At 42.3% G+C, this 20,890-nt stretch overlaps 2 protein-coding genes across 2 annotated transcripts in view; both read right to left on the reverse strand.

The window, feature by feature from the left end:
* The window catches only part of kif13a (kinesin family member 13A), a 43,072-nt gene extending 25,657 nt beyond the window's left edge, over window positions 1-17,415 (reverse strand). The window contains exons 1-6 of the mRNA XM_022765653.1: window positions 17,361-17,415; window positions 17,042-17,132; window positions 5,606-5,618; window positions 3,079-3,139; window positions 2,045-2,140; window positions 1,286-1,466 (exon numbers count right to left, since the gene is read on the reverse strand). Of these exons, the coding sequence (XP_022621374.1) occupies window positions 1,286-1,466; window positions 2,045-2,140; window positions 3,079-3,139; window positions 5,606-5,618; window positions 17,042-17,132; window positions 17,361-17,415 (497 nt within the window). The remainder of the gene's footprint in view (window positions 1-1,285; window positions 1,467-2,044; window positions 2,141-3,078; window positions 3,140-5,605; window positions 5,619-17,041; window positions 17,133-17,360) is intronic.
* A 1,803-nt stretch (window positions 17,416-19,218) lies between these two features.
* On the reverse strand, window positions 19,219-20,859 carry nhlrc1 (NHL repeat containing E3 ubiquitin protein ligase 1). The gene has a single exon (XM_022765684.1). It carries the CDS (start codon window positions 20,709-20,711, stop codon window positions 19,467-19,469), a length of 1,245 nt encoding a protein of 414 aa, XP_022621405.1. The 5' UTR covers window positions 20,712-20,859; the 3' UTR covers window positions 19,219-19,466.
* Between the last annotated feature and the right edge of the window lie 31 nt (window positions 20,860-20,890).

Here is a 20,890-nt window from a genome sequence, read left to right on the forward strand (position 1 = left end):
ACAGCATAAATATTTCACTTGTATTGTTGTGTAGTTCTTTCTATGCTGTACTACTAAATGAATGGAATGGCTGTCGTGCACTGTCGAAATAACTCTCCATCAACGAGGAGCAGCAATAAAATGTTAACGGGTGTTTGATGTCGAGTTACATTTTTTTGTTGTAAGATGTTTCCGTGGGCCAATAGTGTGGCTCACTGATGTGCTTTTGGAAAACAGTGGCGGTCTATGGCACAGAGAGAGACGAGACTGGTTAAGTGGGGACTGTCTATTGTTGGTTTTGGTCTTGTTTGAGAGAATTTCCTGATCAAAATGTGAATTACATCCTAATGAAATACATACGCTGTGTCACAGAGTCAAACTATGGGTAGTTGGGAGTCTCACTAGATGGTGCAGGTGAGTAAACTGAGGCTCATCTTCACCTGGCTGTCTGCCAGGTGTTGAGGAGAAATCCTATAGATCAGAAAGAGTCACTGAATCCCTCTCCATGGCTACAGAACGGCTGAGGTTGGCAGAGAGCTTCCAGTCTAGTAATCTACCACCCACTGCAGCAAACAAGAGGATAAAAGCACTAGAAAGAGCAGCTACCAACTCACAGTGGGAGTTTCTATATCACATGTCTATACCACAGCTAATGTTTCATCCCAAAAATCACAGAGACAGATACAACGGCAGATCAAGAGAGTGTGAGGCTTGTACTACGAGCGAGAGGAAGTTGCCATCGAAATGGGTCCGCCTGCATCTTCCGACATCTGCAGCACACAGAGCACTGCACTGTAGTCCGTCTCTGGAGCTCGAGCTCACAGGCAGCTCTGACCGCTCTCCTGCTCCCAGCTTCACAAACAGATGTCCCTGAAACACACTCTTTCACAGCTCGCCCTCCCCTGCAGTCTGTCTGCCAACCCACATCAGACCATGGAAGGCAAAGAACACAGCAGTGTCAGAGGACGACGCTGGCCGCTGCTCTGCAGGAAATGACTGGGTTGAGCTACCTACTCACATCATTCTGTCGCCGTCCCCCATTCAGGCTACTAGACACAACAGAGCTATAAACAGACATGCAAAGCAGCACAAAGTGGGAGCTGACGGAGAGGTCACTGCTCGTGCTGGAGTTGGAGTAAAGCGAGACTATGAGGAAATGACACAGTTGGTGTAACGACGAGTTGCTGCTGTCACAACAGGTCAAAAGCATTAGCAAAGCAACATTAACTCATTTAATTCAGTGAGCTGATACACGTCACATGCGCTTATTCTGAGGAAAAAGTACAAGAGCACAAATCAGACTCACCCTTTGGGATCCAGCAGGTCACGGACCTTCTCATTGTAGATCTCCATGTAAGACACCTCCACCTTAAAAGTATGAGCCTCATTTTCCTCCCTGTGGACCCTCTCAAACAGCGAGCAGCAGAGTCGAGGGATTAAACCCGGCTGCTCCCCGTTCCCCATCATGGAAAAGGACTTGCCTGAACCTGGATGGATGCAGCAGAGTCACACATAATTGTATCCCCCACAGAGAGAAGGCAATACAGTACAGCGCTTCAATTATGATGAAACTTAATTTTCCATCCCTAGAGCTGCTAGTGTGGCTTAGAAATGCCAAATCAAATGCCACGTGTGTATGTGGTTCCCTGCATGACTTAAGTGTTGATTTTAGCACGTACAATACTCTACTCTACATACTTCTTTTTTGTTCAAACATCATGTGACTGGCAGGGAGCTGCAATATTTGTGCTCCTCTCTTCAAACAATTAAATAGGTGTGTCTCCTTAGTGTTTCCCCTCTAAGACAGGAAGAGGGATAAAGAAGAAACTAATTTGTTCCAGGGTGAGGAAGGATATGAGTTAAGTGATTCACCAGTGTGATCACAAATACAAATCTTCCTGTTCTTTTAAACTTCTGCACATCTGGAGACAATTTGGCCTGCAAATGTACTTAGAGACTTAACTTTGAGTGTAAGAGAGGCAATTCATAATTTATAAATAATTTAAAAACTGCATGGTTTAATGGATTTTTTTTCAGTGGAGGTTACATGTGGATTTTCAGTTACCTGTTTGTCGCATTATGGCAAATATGCAGGCATTATATCCCTGGAATGCATTTTCAAGTATTCCCTCTCCAAGGCACTTGAACACCACCTCTTGACCTTTTTAGACAAAGAATCAGTCACCATGGAGATTATGGTAAACAGAAAAAACATTCAGTTACACAAGTACTTTTATCCGCTCCTATCTGTCTGTCTTCCTCAATAATCAGTACAGTACAAAGAAATATATCAGCGAGGGCTACCGAACAAGAAACCAAGATTCATGAAAGGTGACAGATTCCTGTCTGGTCGTGTGGAAAATGCCGGGCTGTGTTGAGAAATCTCTTGTGTTGCTCACAGTCGTGCTCCTACTGAATGGGACAGCTGTTTAATGAGCTAAATAAAGCCTTGGCCTGGGCCCTCGAGGCAGCCCTTCACTGACCAGATTGCCTTGTCGGTTCAGCACAAAGCAGATGTATGCATTACATCCCCATCACAAAATGAGAGCGCTATGACGAGCATAATGTATTATGTAAATCTGCCTCGGACTCTTTTCTATAGATGTTACAAAAAACTGAAGCTGTAACCTCCTCTGTGCCAAACTCAATAGAGAAATGAATGGAAGCTGAAGACATTGAATTTACCATGTGAGCGGATGCATGAGAAGTAAAGCATCAGTAGATTAGTTGCTAAAGCACAATATGAAATGCAAATGAGAACAATCTGCAGTATTCATATTACTATTTGTTGTACGTGTGACAAATACAAGTGTGTCATATCTTAAAATATATGGAACTAAACTGCATGATGATTTTATTGTTTTGAGACAATAAAAAAACAACCGCCTTGTTTATATATTTTAATGTATTCAACATGCAAATCACTGTGTATATACACCCACACTGCACTTTGCTTTGCATGATGCAAAAAACAGCTTCCCATCAAGTTGGGAGTTTCCCTGCACTATTATTACACAAAGCTCAGCAGGTTCTTACATGGGGCATGATTTTAGTTCTTTGGTGATGAGTGAAGGATCAGTTTCAGTATTTATGACTCACCAGCATATTTGGGAACGTTGGACTCATCCATGGACCAGAAACAGTGGTCAAAAGCGAACACCTGCAGAGGAGACGGCACAGGGAGTGTAAACACACACACGGCTCTCACACCTGCCCAAGCATGTACAGTACAACACTTTCTTAGTCGTGGTCTCACCTCTCCTTCTACAAAAAAAGGCTTATTGTGCTTTACCATGCCACCCTGCAGTAAATCAGCAGGACCGAGCTTGTCTGAGAGAGGGAGATGAAGTCTAACCTAAGTACCGTTGTTGGAGGTAATGCTCGTTAGGGCCGCGCCATGATTGTCTGCACAAATCCACTGTTAGCTGCCCCATGTTTTGTCATAGTGGCTGGAGTTAAATGAATTCATAAATCAGGGTCAGCGCTCCCCAGAAGAAATTCCAGCACCCGATGACCCTCGTCTCCAAGGAAACGGGGCTGTTGCTGGTGGTGGAGGCTGGCTCTGAGCCCTCAGCGCTGGGTCTCACAACACAGACTTCGGCAGCAGAGAGTCTTTGTGTTCCCCAGGCACCTGCATCAGCTCTGGATGGATAACACACAGAGAGGATGCTCTGTGGGAAAAGACCAGTGGCCTCATTTACCAAGGACCCCCCACTCCTCACAGACAGAGCAGCTCCTGTTACTGTATTCACTTGAACGCCTATGTGCTCTAATGTTCCTCTTAAATTTCTCTCTGAAGTAGCTGCAATAATATCTGTCATATTAAATACTCTCTGACTTGTTGCAACTCTTCACTGAGGTTTTATCATGTTGATTCAAAGGTCATTACTGTAATTACTGATTTTGACCATAACTTTAAGTTTAAGTTAAGTGGATTTTAACAGCACTTTGGAGCACAATATGCACTGATATATATTTTTGGGGCAGATATGAGAGATGTAACTTCCCAAAGTCTACACTGAATTCAGTAAAATGAAACAGTAGAACATTTATGTGGAATCTTCTTCAGTTAGATCTAAAATTATAAAAAGTTTTTGCTGCAGGGAGAGAGTGAACTCTTTCTTGACGTGTTTTCTTTTGAATTGGTCTTAGTGTTTTCCATAGTTGTAGACAGCTCTTGGGTTGTTTTTTTAGGTTGTTTCTAGGATATAATCTTTTACCTGACTGTAAAGTCATTCTTGATTTATAATTGAACTTTCTATCTACTTGTGATTTTGTGCCATATTTTCTGTTATTTTTCTTATGCTGTTTGTCTGCAACTCATTGTTATTGCTACATTTCCTGGCGAAGGACAAAACTTCTATTTTTATCCAAGTTCAGCCACTTCTCTTTTTAAGATTTCCTCCAAGATACAAAACACAATTGCTACTGCTCTGTCATCCTTCAAATCACGCTCAGCAGTGCAGCACATGTTACTACTCCTGGCTTTCAGTGCACTGCTGCTGCGCTGCCAAAGCATTTTTCCCCAGCACAAATACCCCGAAATAATTGAACTCCCTTCTAATCATAATAAGGGCTATTGGCCAGGGAACCACTGGTTGCACAGTCAGCATGGGAAGCACTGAGATCACTGAATGCTTTGAAAGCAAGACCTCCTCTAGTGACTTCAGACAAGTGAGTGGGTGCCATTCAAAGGAACAAAAGTGCCATCATTCTCAATTAGAGCTGGTTTGGTAACTAGGGCTTCAATCTCCTCTGCTCTGCTTCTCTCCAGCCTGAGGGTGTGACTGCGCAACAAATTGTTCTTGATTGGACAATTACTATTAATCAGCAGTACAAATAATGATGAAGCTGAAAAGCACAAAGCCCTTTTTGTCATTTCTAGGATGAAAACTGGTCAAATGTGATTGGACTGCAGCGTCTGTTTACCCTTTAGAATGCGGGGAGACTGATTTGAGTGCCACTATAACTTAGACAGCCACGTGCTCGTCTAGCTGAGGGATATTACAGGGTAACTCAGGTTCACGGGCCCCAGAGACCATGCATGCCTGTGGCCCATGCTAACGCTCTCTGGTTCCATCAGCCGCTGAGTGTACTGGGTACAAAGCCTGTCCCTGGTGTGTGAAACATCTTTGAGCTAGTCACCAGCGTGTTGTCAAGGGGGGAGGTGGGGGGGCACTCCAACAATGCAGCTTTGAATGCGCACACACACTGCCCCAGTGTCCGCGCTCATCCCTCTCTCATTGTAGAACCTTTGTGGGTGTTCACAAGATCTTAGAGCACTGACACATTCACACGGACATCCATCCGGCTCCTGCTGACCAACCAAACTGCTAAAACACTCTCAATCACGTCCCTAGAAACAACGCCACGACAGTAGATAGACAACAGTGGACCTGTGCAGGATGCCTCTGAGAGCCTCAGGGGAATAGTGTTGCCTGTGCCACATCCAGACACAGGATTATTTTGGTATCTGTCATGCCAGCACAGGGAGTGAGAGGTCATTACAAATGGCTACTTGCACTAAAATAACTTCTGACTGTTTATGCAGACATTGCACGTCAGCTCTGTTGATCCACGCCAGTTTTTTTTAGCGTTACAACAGAGACAGATGAAGTGTACATACCTTAGGTTGTTTCCTGTTGAATGAGAAGGACAGTCCATCATAAACAGAAGAAACCCACGGGTGAACCAGGGGAAAAGACAGAGAGAAGGAGAAGGAACATGGTTAGCGTTGATACAGTTTAACAGTCAGAGCATGTTCACACTCAGTAAAATGCAGCTGCAGCTGACACAATAGGAAACCTCCCATTGTCTGTGTTGACACAAGCAACTCTTTTCAACTGAAGTATCTGCACTGAAACCAAAACTGCTTCATTATTTTTTTTTTGAAACTTCCGACTCCTTTCTAACTTTCTGTATTTCAAAATTCCTATTGTGACTTCTTCATTCACTCTTTCGCTCATTTATTCACTCATTTATTCACTTCCACACAGTGGCCAGTGTCCTGGTGGTAGGTGCTGCTGTGATTGGGTTCATAATTGGGCCAGTGGAGCGTGAGGAAGGGAAGAGATTTAGGATTCAATGTCCCACTGACTCTGTTGAGTAAATAGCTCTTATGCCTGTGGATTTAACAGGGAGGCCAGGTTGGGGAAGCTGCACTCAGCATTACCAGCTGCCGGAACTAAAGACAAAAGGATAGTATGTATATGGCCCTAAGTTATGTCGGATTATTCTCTTAACTGGAGAGGGAATTCCCCAAAGTAGAAAGACTATAACTATAAGATCCACATAAAGTTCCAGCCATTACAGTGTACTGCACAAGATATTAGGACTGTTTTTGGACGCGCATGTTGTAGTGTGATGATGCAGTACAACACATGCGCCACCCTAGTGCTTCTATATCTGCCACAGTCATGTCCTTCAACAGTCAGCGAGTCCCCCCCGCAGCCGTCTCCTGGCACAGACACAGAGGTGGACATCACCTTCACGCAGTAACTAATACAGGGTGGGACTGCTTTAGGAAGACTGAAACACTGCACCAAAGTGTCTCACACAAACTGAGCTGAGTCACCAACAACAGCACAGTCACAGAGCTACACAACAATATCCACACTAATCTTTTGTGCTTTTTTCCATCGCGTCGTGTAAATGTGTGCTGCTGTTATGTTTTCTTAGGAAATTTTCTTTTAAAAAAGACAATATGATTCCCAAAGGAGCAGAAAGTATGGACTGCTTTCCACCGAAGAGCGGTGATATTCTCATCTGAGAGCCATTAACTGAGCTCAGGCTCATTATGATGAAGGACAGAAAGAGAGTGAATGGGCAGAGGAGTAAAAGGAAGAGGGCCTCGTTTGGGTTCACACCCTGAATCTGAATCTGGGCCACTGACAACCACTGAGACAGAGTCTCAATCAGAGCAGACAAAGACTGCGGCAGGGCCCCGTCCTCTGGTCTGTCCCTCCATACTGCAGCGCACAGAGGGGATGGTCATGAGGAGCTACAGTGTGAGATGTGGATCAGCATCAGACAGCAGGGAGCACAGATATAAGACTTCCTAAGGGCAGACTAGGAGGACTACTGATCAGGTCCCAATGCATGTTAACTTGAGAAGTATAAAAAGATCTCACTCCTCAAGCTTCAGTGTTGCTACAAAGTGCAGATGTCAAAGATGAAAGACGCACATGGGAGAGTTATGATAACAACTAGACACACAGCAGCTACAACCTTGTGAAGAATGAGAAAGGGGTAAAGACAGAGAACAGATGTATCCCTACTGAGAACAAAGGGACAGCAGTCACAAGACCGGAAACAAAGAGCCAGACACACACACACACACACTCATTAAATATAGAGACAAAAACACATTAAACACAGAGACAAAAGACATGCCGTTATGAAATCTGTGCAGTCTAAAATCTCTGCATCTACAACAGAATCTAAGCAGTAACTGCAGTGGTTGGATGGTGGCTCTTAACACTGTTCAATTTACTGTATGTACAGTATATACAACCAATCTGGCATGCTAGGAATGCTGAACAGGACAATGGGGGGAACTGTTTCCATGTGGCTATATTTTGGATTTTCACAGACCATCATTTCCTCACAAAGTCTGAGAAGAAATTAATTTCATTCACCGGCTGAATTTCAGACTTGAATTCAATGTGAAAGACTCTTCCCTTTCCTCCTCCTCCCATCACAATGTTAAGACCTCCCCCTCAATAAGTTAAAGAACATTAGGCTCCAGTTCTCCCACCCTGCCTTGGGCATAATCTCTTTAATCTCCCCAGAAATCTGTGTCCCTCTTAGCAATTTTATACCTTGCTTGAAGAAGCAATGTCCTGTCTGAGTCTATAACTTACATTTGGTTGCATAAATCTTTAATTATTTAGAGGAAAGTTGTAACATTTGTTATATTGCAAAAATCCTGTATTTTCTTAGATATTATGTTCAGTATAATTTGCTCATTTGGAAAACAAAACCATTTTATTGCACTTTCTGCATCTTCAATCAATGTCATAATTATGTTCAACAAAATTAATTATATAATCAATGTAGTAATATTCTACTGATATTCATTTGCCATAATAACAATGTACTTATGCCACCACAGGCAGCATGGTCACAAATGTTTCAAGTACAGCTCCAGCTCTGACTCAAGCATGAATCCTGCAGGCCATTTGCTTAATATTGACTATTTATGTGGAGTCATTGCTTGAGGGCTTATTAAAGGCTGTGTTGTGGTTATACAGAACAAATGTATGACACACATGTATGGCACAGAAGTGCCAGATAGCATCAGATTCTTCCCCCCCTCAGAGGCAGATGCAGGCGGACACTGCAGCCCCAGCAGGGCGAGGGTGCAGTCTATAAGTCCTATTGGGGGGTGGTTGTGTGTGCATTAATGTGTGTGTCATCAAGGGCACGCTCAGGCTCCCACGCCTCCAGCTACCTGATGCCAAAGCGCTCATGAATGACTTCAACTTGGCCGAGGATGGAAATTGGCCTCACACACTACTATGATTTTCCAACTCTCTTCTGATCTTGTGTCGCGGCAGACAGATTAAAGGAGCACATTTTGATCTTCCTTAGGAAATCCTTTGTCTCTTATCACTTTTAGTAAGAAATACCTCATCAGAGCCAGACTGTGATGTTTTCTTTTTATTCATTGTTGCGGGTCAGATACAGTCAGCTCGCACATGACTGGTGAAATCATGGCATCTTCCTGTGCTTTCCAGCTCAGATCCTTGCACGTGCTGATGCCCAAATGGAAGGTATAAAGAGTGGGAGAGCAGCAGTGGAATCCCCCCTGTGGTTATGGAGCAGGATTAAGGCCACTGGGTTATTATGCCAACGAAAACTGCAGTCTTCTAGCCCAGCAGGCAACACACCAGATTAATCTACTGTATCATCTTTCCACTGAAGCATCTATCTACAATTTTAAAAAATGACATTGCATGCCCAATCTCACAGAAGTATCAAACAAATGGATATTTCAAATTTTTTTGGTATCATTTAATCTATTCTGACATCATTTGAACTGACAGACTGGTTTGAATTAGCTACTAAATATGATGAAAGCAGTGTTATAATCTGAAATGACCCCAGAAAGAGTTTCAAATCATGATGACAATAAATAAAACTAAATCTAGAAATGTACATGCTGTAGCTTCATATTTGCCATTGCACAAGGGATATACTGTCAGACTCATCAGTGTGATTTAGCAGGCTTTGCAAGAGTTTCTGATGACATAATCCTGATGCTCAAATGGGATATGTAAATCACATGGAGGAGGTACACCCCCCATTGAGATGACATTTATGACATGCATTTGTCCTGTGCACATAGGCGCTCACAAACATATTTTTTTCAGGCACACCCCTCAGAGATTAAAATTCCTTTTCTTGATCTGTTGCTAAAACTATGCCTCCCCCACAGTTTAACCTGCATTTAACCACACAGATGACTGTTTCCCCTGTTTGGCTGTTGATCTGCTTCAGACTATCACAATTCAACAAGCTCTGGAGCCAAACATGATGTCCAGAGCTGTGTGTGTGTGTGTGTGTGTGTGTGTGTGTGTGTGTGTGTGTGTATCTGTAAGTGTTGGATTACAGCGCACTGTGCTCTGACAGGCTACAAGCTAACATTTCAGATGGTCTTCCAGTATGTTTAGAACAGAACACCCACTCAAAGCAGAGGTCACCCTGCTGCACAGACAGACACACAGGGGAGACAGGAAAATGCCAAGCAGGGTTACAGTAGAGGGGGGGGGGGTCTTGTCTGACCAATTACACTGAAGATGATTTCAAGGAAGCACTGACCAGGCTTTTATTAGCATGAGTGATCCACATGTAAACATGGCAGACGGTTGAAGGCAGACGTTTACATGCATGACATTCAAAAGTATTTCCATGACAGCACTGAAGGAAGATGGCTGGCTGATGATAGAAACAGACCTACAGGACCAATCCAAGCTACTGAGACAGCTAACTCTCACTCTTGTTACACAAACAATTTCTGGAACTTCTTCAGCTCTATTACATAACAGTGGTGGAAGAAATACTCAGATCCTTTACTTAAGTAAAAGTACCAATACCACAATTTAAAATACTCTTATTACAAGTCCAACATTAAAAATCCTACTTTAGTAATGTAGAGAACTATTACCAGCTAAATTTACCTCAGGTTTTAAAAATAAAAATACAGATTTTGCAGAAAATAGTTGTAGTTGTTGTAACTGGTCCAAGTGGAGCTAACTTTAAATACTTTATATACAGTTATGCATAGTTCAGTGGTTCCCAACCTGGGTGTCAGGCTCCTCCAAAGGGTCACAAGATGAAACTCAGGGGATGGGTGACGATTAATGGTGGAGGAAAGGAGAAAAAACTATTTTCTGACACAAAAATCTGTTTTCATTTTTTAAACTTTTATCTTTGTTTTTTTGTGTGAAATACTTGATAATTGAAATGAAAGTGGTTGTCACGAGCCCAAATGGTTGAGAAACACTGATTTAATTATAAGAGTGTTGTGTTTTATAAGCTTTCTATGTACCATTTTAATCTGAAAAGTAACTAGTACACCTGTCAGATAAATGTAGTGGAGTAAAAAGTTCATTATTTTCCATGGAATTGTAGTGGAGTAGAAATACCAAGTAGTACAAAAGTGCAAGTGCAAATACCACAAATCTGTGCTTAAGTACATTACTTAGTAAATGTACTTAAATTTCCCCACTGCAAGAGTCTTGGCTATTTAAATCTGAAACGAATGCCTCCATGGATCATTGTTGTAAATGCTAAAATTAGCTTCCCTAAGAAAATATTTGGTGTGGCTGGAGGACATCGTTCATTAGATCATCAACATAACTCTAAGACTTTTCTGTATCTTGGCAACAGCAGTCGCTAAGCAACAGCAGTGAACATAGAAGCGAGACAACCTACCAAACTCATGAGTCAAAGTTCCAATGTGAAAGCCAAACTCAGGATCTCAAAAACAGCCTTAATGAACAGCTCTGCCATCAGCAGTGCACATGATGCTCATACCGACGCCTGTGTGGGACCTCGAAGTTTCCATAACAAATGTTAACAACACAACATATGATGCAGACAGGGGCTAATTTAATCATCTCTGGCATTTCTGACACCACTGTGTGACGAGCTGGGTCAGCAGGTTGTGGGCCAACTGTGCGTATATGCATGCTAAAACGCAGAGAGGGATAGTGAACACATCTGCTCTAATGCCTTAAATCTGGTTAGTTTCAAAGGCAACAAGCAAGCCAGAAAGAACTGAAGTTCATCAATTTGTTCAATATGGTAAGGCTTCCTCTCCAGGGGGAATGAAGTGACACATTTACTACCAAGACACACCTCCTTTGACCCTGTCTGCTTGCTAGATGTCACTTATTTGAATAGCTCTAGCATTTGGCTGCTAAGGACAATAGACAACAAAAGCCAGAGCAAGCATGCTCATGAAGTGCAAAACATACCACAAAAGTCATTAAAGGAGCTATGTGTTAAGTTTTGCTATTGCTACATGGCCAATGTTAGCATTAACAGCTATTTACTTCCCAGTCTTGCCAAGAGCTTGAGCTATAGTCGTGTTTACAGTACAGGAGGTTATAATATGCCCTCTGAGAAGCACTACTTCTTCAAAGTGCAGAGACAGGCCAACCGGGCTGGATGGAGCTAGCTGGTTAGCATGCAAACCTCAGTACAAGAAAAAGAAAAGAAAAGAAGTCTTCGAAATAGGGGCAAAACAAGAGGGGTGCTTTCCACCAATGGAGACAGCTCTTGGCGAGTATAGCTAATGTTGGCTATGTAGCTCCTTTAATTGCAGAGGGAAATATGCCCAAATGTATTTTTACACTAATTAATGCTTGAAAATAATTAAATCTAATGAGCAGAATATTGCTTTTCAGAAAGACACAAGTCAAAAACTTGTTTTTTTTTAAGCTTTTGTTAATGTTGCCTGGCTCAACTTCCCCTGGATGAGACTGAAAGACAAGTCCACAATAAACCTATTCCACCATGAAATTAAATTCATGTAAACACAACAAGCTGCCTTCAAAACTTCAAAAAGGCCTCATCTGAGAGAATCATGTGAAAAGAAAAACCAGAAGGGCCACGGAAGAAATGTCTGAGAGAGGATTTTTACATAGGGTCCTCTCAGAATGAGAAGCCACATCTGAGATTAATGAGGCACAGGCTTGACAAAGAGGCAGGACGCCATCTTTTCTCAATTCCGTATCAAGATGTAAACAATGTCCCACCCTCTAAACAAACAGGGAACAGTCCTTGAGGGAATACAAAACTTTTTATCAACAACACACTACACTTTCTCTTAATAGCATGCCTGAATTAAGTCTTAAAGGGAAGAGTTGGGCTGATTGTGTGTATTTTAGGCCAACTAACTCTGAGAACAACATCTTACTGAATGGAAAGGTTGATTATTGACACATAGGGAACAAAATGGAAAGACAAAAGGGAACATTCCTGAGGGCACCCACTGGACAAGGCAGCATTGTCATTTAGTCAAGGCTGAAGACATGGAAAGCATGAAGACATGAGGTCATATGTGACTTGAAAGAAAATTGTCTGGTCTACTCAACACCTTCGTTTAAAAGAGGGAGGCTTTGTGTCTTTTACATCTCTGCATCATAAGTGTTAACAAACAATCAGAAAGCATTAGAGGCTATTTGTAAAAAACCTTAACAAAAACACATGTTGACCACATTGGGTTGGTCTCTGGCAGTCACCAGGGGAAGACTAGTGAAAAATGCGACCTAAACTTAAAGGACTAGGGCAACAGTTTGGGAGAAGAGTTAGAGGAGAAGACTGATACAACTGTTTATATGGTAAATATGAAGCTCCAGCCAACAGTTGTTTAGCTTAGTTTAAAGACTAGAAACAGGGAAACTAGCTAGCCTGGCTTTGTCCAAGGGTAACAAAATTCACCTAAACATAATAAACACATATATTTTTTTAATGAAGGGTTCTGTACCTAACTTTTTCTTGGCAGGAAGTAGTTTCCAGGTAACCAGCAGAGATTCCAGGAAGTTACTCCTCTCAGCCAAAAAATAGTCTGGCACTTAACCACTCGTAAACGGCAAATTGACATTAATACACTTCAGCTTTTGTAAACTACACATTAAACTTTTAAATTAATTAGTAAAATTTTGAGATGTTAGTAAGCAAATTTTGTTACAACTGGACTGAGCAAGGCTAGCTACATTCCTCTGTTTCCAGTCTCACTGTAAAGATATGAGAGTGGTATCAATTTTCTCATCTAATTCCGCAATAAAAAAGCTAATTATCTTATTTCCCAAAATGTCAAACAAATACTTCAAACAGCAGGCTTAACAACATGTTGAATATCTTTCTTTGCTGTTTAGGTTGTGAGAAAATGAACAAGGAAGACCTTACCACTCAGCTATATCCGAACATGCTTCAAAAATATTTCAGATGGAAGGTAATTCAAAGACGGAAAGAACAGTGCAAGTAGCAGCCTCCTGCTGGATGACTTGATTGAAGCTCCTATCCATAGGATTCAGATTACAATATCCATGTAAGCAAGATAACACAGCCAAGTGGAGATAAACCCAATTGAGCTTTTGGAACCATTAGTGATAAGGACGAGATTAGAGCAGAAATTACAAGCTTGGCTACAGACAGTATCGCACAGAGGCATGCTTTCACGGATCATCTTGAAATGCAGCACTGCAGAACTACAGAAGCATGGGGGATGAGAAAGTTATATTTTCATCCCTACAAAGTCACATCTCTGGTTAAATACATATCTTTAAAAACTACAATAAAAGCTACAATAAAAGATTAACAACTAACAGCACCTTCCTCTGACATAAACCAGACTCTAGTGAACCTCTTTAAAAAAAGTTAGTTGTGATTAGCTTTTGGATTTTGCAACAGCTCTGTGTATCTAGACTGGAATATACTGAAGAAGGGGGTTTGCATAAGAAAGAGTTTACAAGACTCGATGGCTTTGTATTCAATTGTCGGTGACAGACATGCTGGGGCATGATAGATGTAATACAGCCCCATTGTGTGAGTGGAAGGGTATTTTCTTGTCATGATGCTCCACGGCTCATCCCCTGTGCAGACAGCAGCCTCAGGTATTTCTCTGCCTCTCCACCCCCACCGTCATTGTGTCTAAACCCCAAAGGAGAGCAGATTGGCGTGTGAAAACAAAACTACTTTCCCAGATTCCCATTTCCAATATGTGCCAACTTAATAGGCAGATGAAAGATGAAACTTGGGAAACTTAACCTGTCGCCCTGAAGTCAAAATCCATGTTTCATTTGCCCACCACTGACATTATTGTTCATTTCTCAGGGAAATAAGAGAGGAGGGGAGGAGGGGTGGGGGGGTGGATAGGGTCACGAGTGTTGCTATAATGCTCAGCCATGCAAAGAATGAGGCTTAGCCATCAAAAGAAATCCCTTATATTTCTTCAAATTCTTCACGTGACTTACATGTTTTTGTGGTGCTGTGTGGTCTGTGCAAAACCTGATTAAAACACAGACACAATCTGGAACATTTTCAGGGTCTAATTAATGATCCATCATGGTATTAGCTCAAAGTTCACCCCACTAGGGACACAATTTCTGTATTTCATCAGACTGCACTCATGTTTAGTATTTTTAGGTATTGAGCAAAACTATCAGGGTAAATGAGGTTCACTGAGATCTAAAATATGTTATGCAATTTCCCCCCTTGTTAAATCCTGTATTTCAAAATCAACAGCCTATGAAATCAACAGGAGTTCAATTTATTTCAGATGTGTCTCCATAAAAATATCTATTACTGCTTTTCCCTCCCTGAGGCTGCGCCTGAGCATTCCCATGAGAGAGAAAAAGTTCCCATGATCTTGGCCCTGCGGCCATATTTGGCATGCTAATACCCACTAAATCTGACACATTTCCAACACACAGGAACAGGTGTTTTCAAAACGAGGCGAAGTCTTAGTGATCAGGGTATCCCCTTATGTGGCTTCACAAGCAGCAGAGAGGAAAATTATATGGTTTAAGAAAACCATGGCAGCCTAAACACAGAGACCCAAAACACACACAGCACTAGCACTGAAATGTTAACAAGTAATTATATGCCTGGACTACACTATAGAATAGAAATGTGACATAATAAAACCAAGGCTAGAGTCACTGTGGAGTTACATGATGTACTACCATGGGAATTATAATTACTTACATTTTGAAATCAGATTGAAAACTGACCCTGGATAAACCCAGTTAGAGCAAAAGTGAATCCAGCAAAAGATGAAATCATTGTCAATTTCTAAGTCCATGAAAGGAATCTCTGCTCGACTGATACGACATCTTAAATCTGATATGGAAACTTCCGCTGATCGAAAATGTGAAATGTGTTTGTGTCTCACTCAACAACGTGGCAACAGGTAGTAGTGGAAAGATCCAAACACGAATCACCTCACTGGGAAATTGGTGGAGATGTGGCCACTGTGAATCTCACCGTGTACAGCTACTGTCATTCCTCTGACCTCTCACCCACAACAGCTTTTTTTGTTCCATTGTTGCGTATCCTACTCCACACATGTTAACTTTGAGCATGATTTGTTTAATTGCCTGGAACGGCGCCATTGTGTGGCAATTTCTGTTCTGATAATTACCTTAAACACAGGTTAATGTGCAGACCAGAGCTGCTGGGGGAGCATTTAATGCTGACTGTTAGTTACATGGAATAGCAGAGAGAGTGTTACACTTTAACAAGACTGGATCAGGGCCATTAGAAAAGCCTTTACTGTGGCACATATTTGCCTCCTATGACTTCACTTTCAGCAGTCACATTGTGGACTTGTACTGTGGCCTGAACAGTTGTTTGTTCATCTAAAATAATTGAAAAAGGACATTATTAGAGTGATAAATCAAAGGGAAAAAACAAATAGGCTTGGGGTTTTTTCCCCTAAATGAGCATCCTTTTGGATTTATTTGCGCCTGTGGGTAATGAGGTCAGCTGTCTAATCATGTGTGATACCAACAGCAGAGGAGAGCAAACGAACCGAAAACTAGCTCATCTACGATGGGTGAAATGCAACATCTCTGACCGTTGCTAACAGGCATGACATCTGAACAACTTCACAAGCATGCAGACATCATTAGCCTACATGTTGTGTGACTCCAGACATCTCCTCACGAGCATGACAGATCACAAACCAGCAGAAACTTATTTGTTGACCTTCAGTGTGCAGGCAAAGTGTGAAACATTAGAGGATGCTCCTCTTTTAGCCATGATAAAGTGAGCAGCATCCCACCATTTCATAAAGCCACCATGTGGTCTAACTCCACTTTGAACACTACATAACTTAAATTAGCTCTGACTCCGGAGATTTACAGTGATACCCTGAGGCTCAACATTAATCTATTCTGTCTAACAGGCGTCTTCATGTGTCAGACACACTCAGCCACCTTTCTTCGTCTTGAAACACAACATCAGGCATGCAAAATATAAGAGTGTTGTAATTATTATTGAGCTGAGATGATGAGTATTGGAAAGTTCACATGAATTACATAACATAATATCATGTTGCAAGCAGGTGGGTGGCAGACATCATGTCCTTAGCAGCAACAGCAGTTAAGCATTCCTTCTTATCCGCTGCAATTATTTACTGGCATTTATGTCAAGAAAGTGTTTAGTTTGAATTCAAGGGAAAGTTTGTTGTGCAGCTTTAATCCTCTACTTTTCAGTCATTTGACTTGTAACCAGGAGGTTAGAGAATAAATAGTAACCTTGGATGCAACTCTATTACAACCAGGGTGGGATAAGGGTATTGCAGTGACAGTGCAATCTATATTTTTCTGCTCTTTCACTTTCAGGCATTTCCCAGTCACCCAGAGCTACCATAATCTGTGTACTGCAATGACGTTTTTTTACTCTCATGCACTCAAACTAACCACGTTAAGGCAAAAGATGCCTTAACTACAACAAGCTCACTGCACTATACTGCTGTTGTTGTGTGTCCGTATTAAAAGACATAATTGCAAATGTAAACTGTTGGCAGTAGTTCAGCTTTGTTTACCTGTTCTCTCCTTTTGCATTTGAGGGTGGTGGGTGAAGAACTGTTTGGTTGTCCTCCATATCCACGACACATTTTGTGTTCAGTTCAATTTCTGCAGAGAGAAGTTTGTTGGGAAAGTGAAGCAGAATGCGGGGGTGTGAAAAGTAAAATCCTGGCTTCTTTGACTGTGTTTAAACTGCACTCAAGTCTGACTTCAGGCTCATAACTCAAGCTGAAAGCAGCAATGGCGAAGAAATCAAAACTTTATGATAATGTAGCATGAATCCGAGGGAGACAGAAATGCGAGTTTGCAAACAGAAATCGTCGTTTTAACACTTACCCCTGCGGTTCATGGGCCGAACTCTCACTGCAACTTTTACCTTTGTATCCGACATTTTCGTCCACTTTTCACTCCCACCCTGTCTATGCGCCGAGCTATCAGTGTATAGTCTGTGAATCCCCGACGAGAAGCCCGGATTTCTGCCGGAAAAACGGCAGCAGACTCTACTTAAACAACCCCAAAAGAGTCCAGACCTCGAGGAGAAGAGATGGAAATATGTTCATTTTTTCCTTTATATCCACCCGGGTTCGCTTCTTGTGCAAATCCAGTGCTCTGCTCCAGCCCCAGACAGCATCCCCACCGCCATCTTCCACTGGGAGCACGACTGCTATCCTCTGGCAGACTGGAGACGGCTGAGCCACAGAGGGGGAAAGGAGGAACGCACCGTGCCGCTCATCGGGGGGTGAAACCGGGGGACTAGAAATGTGAGGCGGAATGACAAGTTGGTTTACATGGACCGACGACACGCATCATGACAAGTCAATTTAAAGGTAGGGATGAAGAGAGGAGGGTTTATTAAAATCAAAAAAGGAAGTTTAAACAGTCTTAAAAGATGACCTAATCTCTCTCTCTCTCTCTCTCTCTCTCTTCTCTACTCTCACGCACGCACGCACGCAAGCACACCACACACAGAACCACACACACACACACACACACACACACACACACAACATGAGATTAATAATAATCATAAAAATATCATTGACAGTTTTATTGGGAGCAATGGCAGCAGGGCCATAGCCAGGTTTTAAGAAGAAAAAAGAACTGAGGGCAGGAGTCTGAGTCCCCCCCTCCACCCCACCCCACCCCCCAACACATACAACACATTTCATTTTTAACAGTCACCAAAACATTTATGAAACACATTAGCCATGCTGTTGAAAATACTGATGTCAGGAGTCCCAGTGCACCCCACACCCTTCATCACAGCTCAGATCAGTTACAAAAAGAGTCATTTTTTGGTCATTTTTAAAATCTAATTTATTGATGTTTTAGGACCTTTAAAAATCTAGAATGTAAACTGCACTTTTAGGGGCTTAAATATCCAAATTATAAGGAAAGTTTAAGCGTATCATCCTCAACGTGTAGCAGTAGTTCCATTTTTCTTTTGAGTATTTTGTGACAGGCTCCTTAAACAAAACACAGATTAAATTTTTTGTTCAGTAAAGTCTTATTTATCTGTCCATTTTTTACCATAAAACCACATTTAGATGAAAATCAAAGACTTCAATAAAGTGTACAGTAAGCTTTAATCACCCCTCATTTTTGGAAGAGGAGCTTTCCAAGACTCTTCATGAGGCTGAATCTGGTCCACTGCTCGCAAGTCCCCACTCAGCAAAGCATTTTTCTTACTGCTGTGTTAAGATTTGCTCCATTGACAAAAGTAGTTATCAGTCACTGATTACACTGATTGGATGCAGTCTGTAATCATGAAATGCGAAGGGGCCAGTGCTGGAAGAATTCAGATCCTTACTTTAGTAAAAGCATCAATACAGCAATGTAAAAATACTCCATTACAAGAATGAAAAGGCCTTCTTAAGTAAAACTACATAAGTATCGGCAGTAGTTAAAGTACTGACCCCATTAAAATGAAGGAATCTGCTTGTTTAACCACTCATCACAGCTTTCTGGCCTTGTGGACATGAATTGTGAGCATTTCAACCAAGAGTGATTTTTTTTGTTTTCTTTAGATAGTTTGATTTGAAGGATTTTTTTTAGCTCCAGAAAGGTGGAGGCATCCAGTGTTTTACAAGAAAACAGCAAAATTAAGAAAAGTTTTGAATAAGATTTATATTTTTTGCTTTCTTATGCCTTTAATCATTTTGTTAGCTCTTAGATTATTATTGGGACTGCTGGTTGGGAAAGTAATGTATTATGTATTCACAAATAATGCTATTTATTTTCAGTAAATAGGGGGACAGTAACTACATGACAGAAACATTATTATGACATGATCACACAACCAATACTACAAAGTATACAATAGCACTCATTATATTCACATTTTTCATTTTCAATGTAAATATATTGCCAGGTAACCACATCACTATACAATATGATAATCTCTATTTTACATAGGCTACTCTGGGCCGGTTCATACATGAGCTATATCATGGGTCCAGTATCAGATTTAGCAGAATAAATCTTTACTGTATGGTCTCCACTGTCCAGAATGATGAGCATGTTGTTCAGTGACACTAGTCCAACTGGGCGGATAAGGTTGTCTCCCACAAGAGGAGTCAGGACTGGGCCGTTGTGGAGCTTCCCTAAACTCCAAACCATCCCCTGTTCAGAGTCAATCACAATCACATCTCCATCTCCTTCAAACGCCACACCCGACATGTTCAGCCTCACTGAGGACTGCAGGGTCAGGCTGAAACTGTCTGTCTGATGAAGCAGGTGGAAGTCTTTGGTAAACACTTTCAGCCTTGTGTGTTGTTGCCTGTCTGGTGGATGTGTGTCATCAGTTAAGTGCTCCATCACTGCAGTGTTCCCAGTCACTGGACAGCAGGCCACTGCTTTTGGATGCTGGAGGTCAGAAACGGATGTGTGATGCTCCAGAATAACACCATGAACATAGTCCACTTTTACATGGAACAGTGTGCCAGCCAGGATGTCTGAGACCAGGAGGTACCCACAGTTGTCTGTGTCCACACCCCAGGGCATCTGGAAAGAATCCTTGACCGTCAACACGTGGTTCCCTCTGGAGGTGAAAACCTTCATGGCTTTATCCCCTGCATCAGTCACCACCACGTGACCACAGGGAGTCACCGCCACATCCACTGGGTAACAGATCTCTCCATTGGCTTGTCCTCTTCGTCCAAAACTGTGTAACTTCCTACCCTGCGGACTGAACACCACCACCCTCATCTCTTCATCGTGCACCACCACTATTGTCCCTGAGGACCCTAATATAGCTATCCCAGTGGGGTTGATAAGAGTCCCCCAACTGCCAAAAGCTGTGTAGAGGTGTAGAGCTGTGGATGTCAGACCTGCAGACAAGCTAAGGCCTCCTTTTGCCCTGTGAGGAGGAGCAGACGATACAGGACTCCGGGACAACAGCAGCTCCTGGAGGTCACTAAGAACCTGGCAGTGGGAGGTGCTGTCAACACTGCACAGCTGTCGACAGAACGGGCACTCCAGCTTCCTCAGGAGAGGGTGGGACAGAGCTGTGATGCATTCCAGACAGAGTACATGGCCACAGGAAAGGTTCTGTGGCCTGCGCTCCCTCTGCTGAGTGCAGAACTTCTCAAAGCAGACTTTACACTCCATCAAATTGATCTGGATCTCTCTCAGGATCCCCTCAGGACTCAGGCTGCCACAACTTCGTGGACCAGGACTCATGGCCATGACTGAAATATCCTGATGTTCTTAAAGCTAACAGACTGTCGGCTGATGCAGGAAACTGGAGGTTCAGGAAACCAAAAAACACAGACTGGTAATTTAAGAGATGGAGCAAATGATGAAGAGAGGGCTAGTAACGCAGGGCACTGCAACACTAGAGTGCACACTCATGTGCTGTGTTTTAG

This window comes from Seriola dumerili, unplaced genomic scaffold, assembly GCF_002260705.1.
Source record: "Seriola dumerili isolate Sdu_G_001 unplaced genomic scaffold, Sdu_1.0 BDQW01000723.1, whole genome shotgun sequence".
NCBI classification, from domain to species: Eukaryota; Metazoa; Chordata; class Actinopteri; order Carangiformes; family Carangidae; genus Seriola; species Seriola dumerili.

Coding starts and splice junctions, on each gene's coding strand:
- nhlrc1 (XM_022765684.1), bottom strand. CDS start 20,711: ATGGCCATGAGTCCTGGTCCACGAAGTTGTGGCAGCCTGAGTCCTGAG.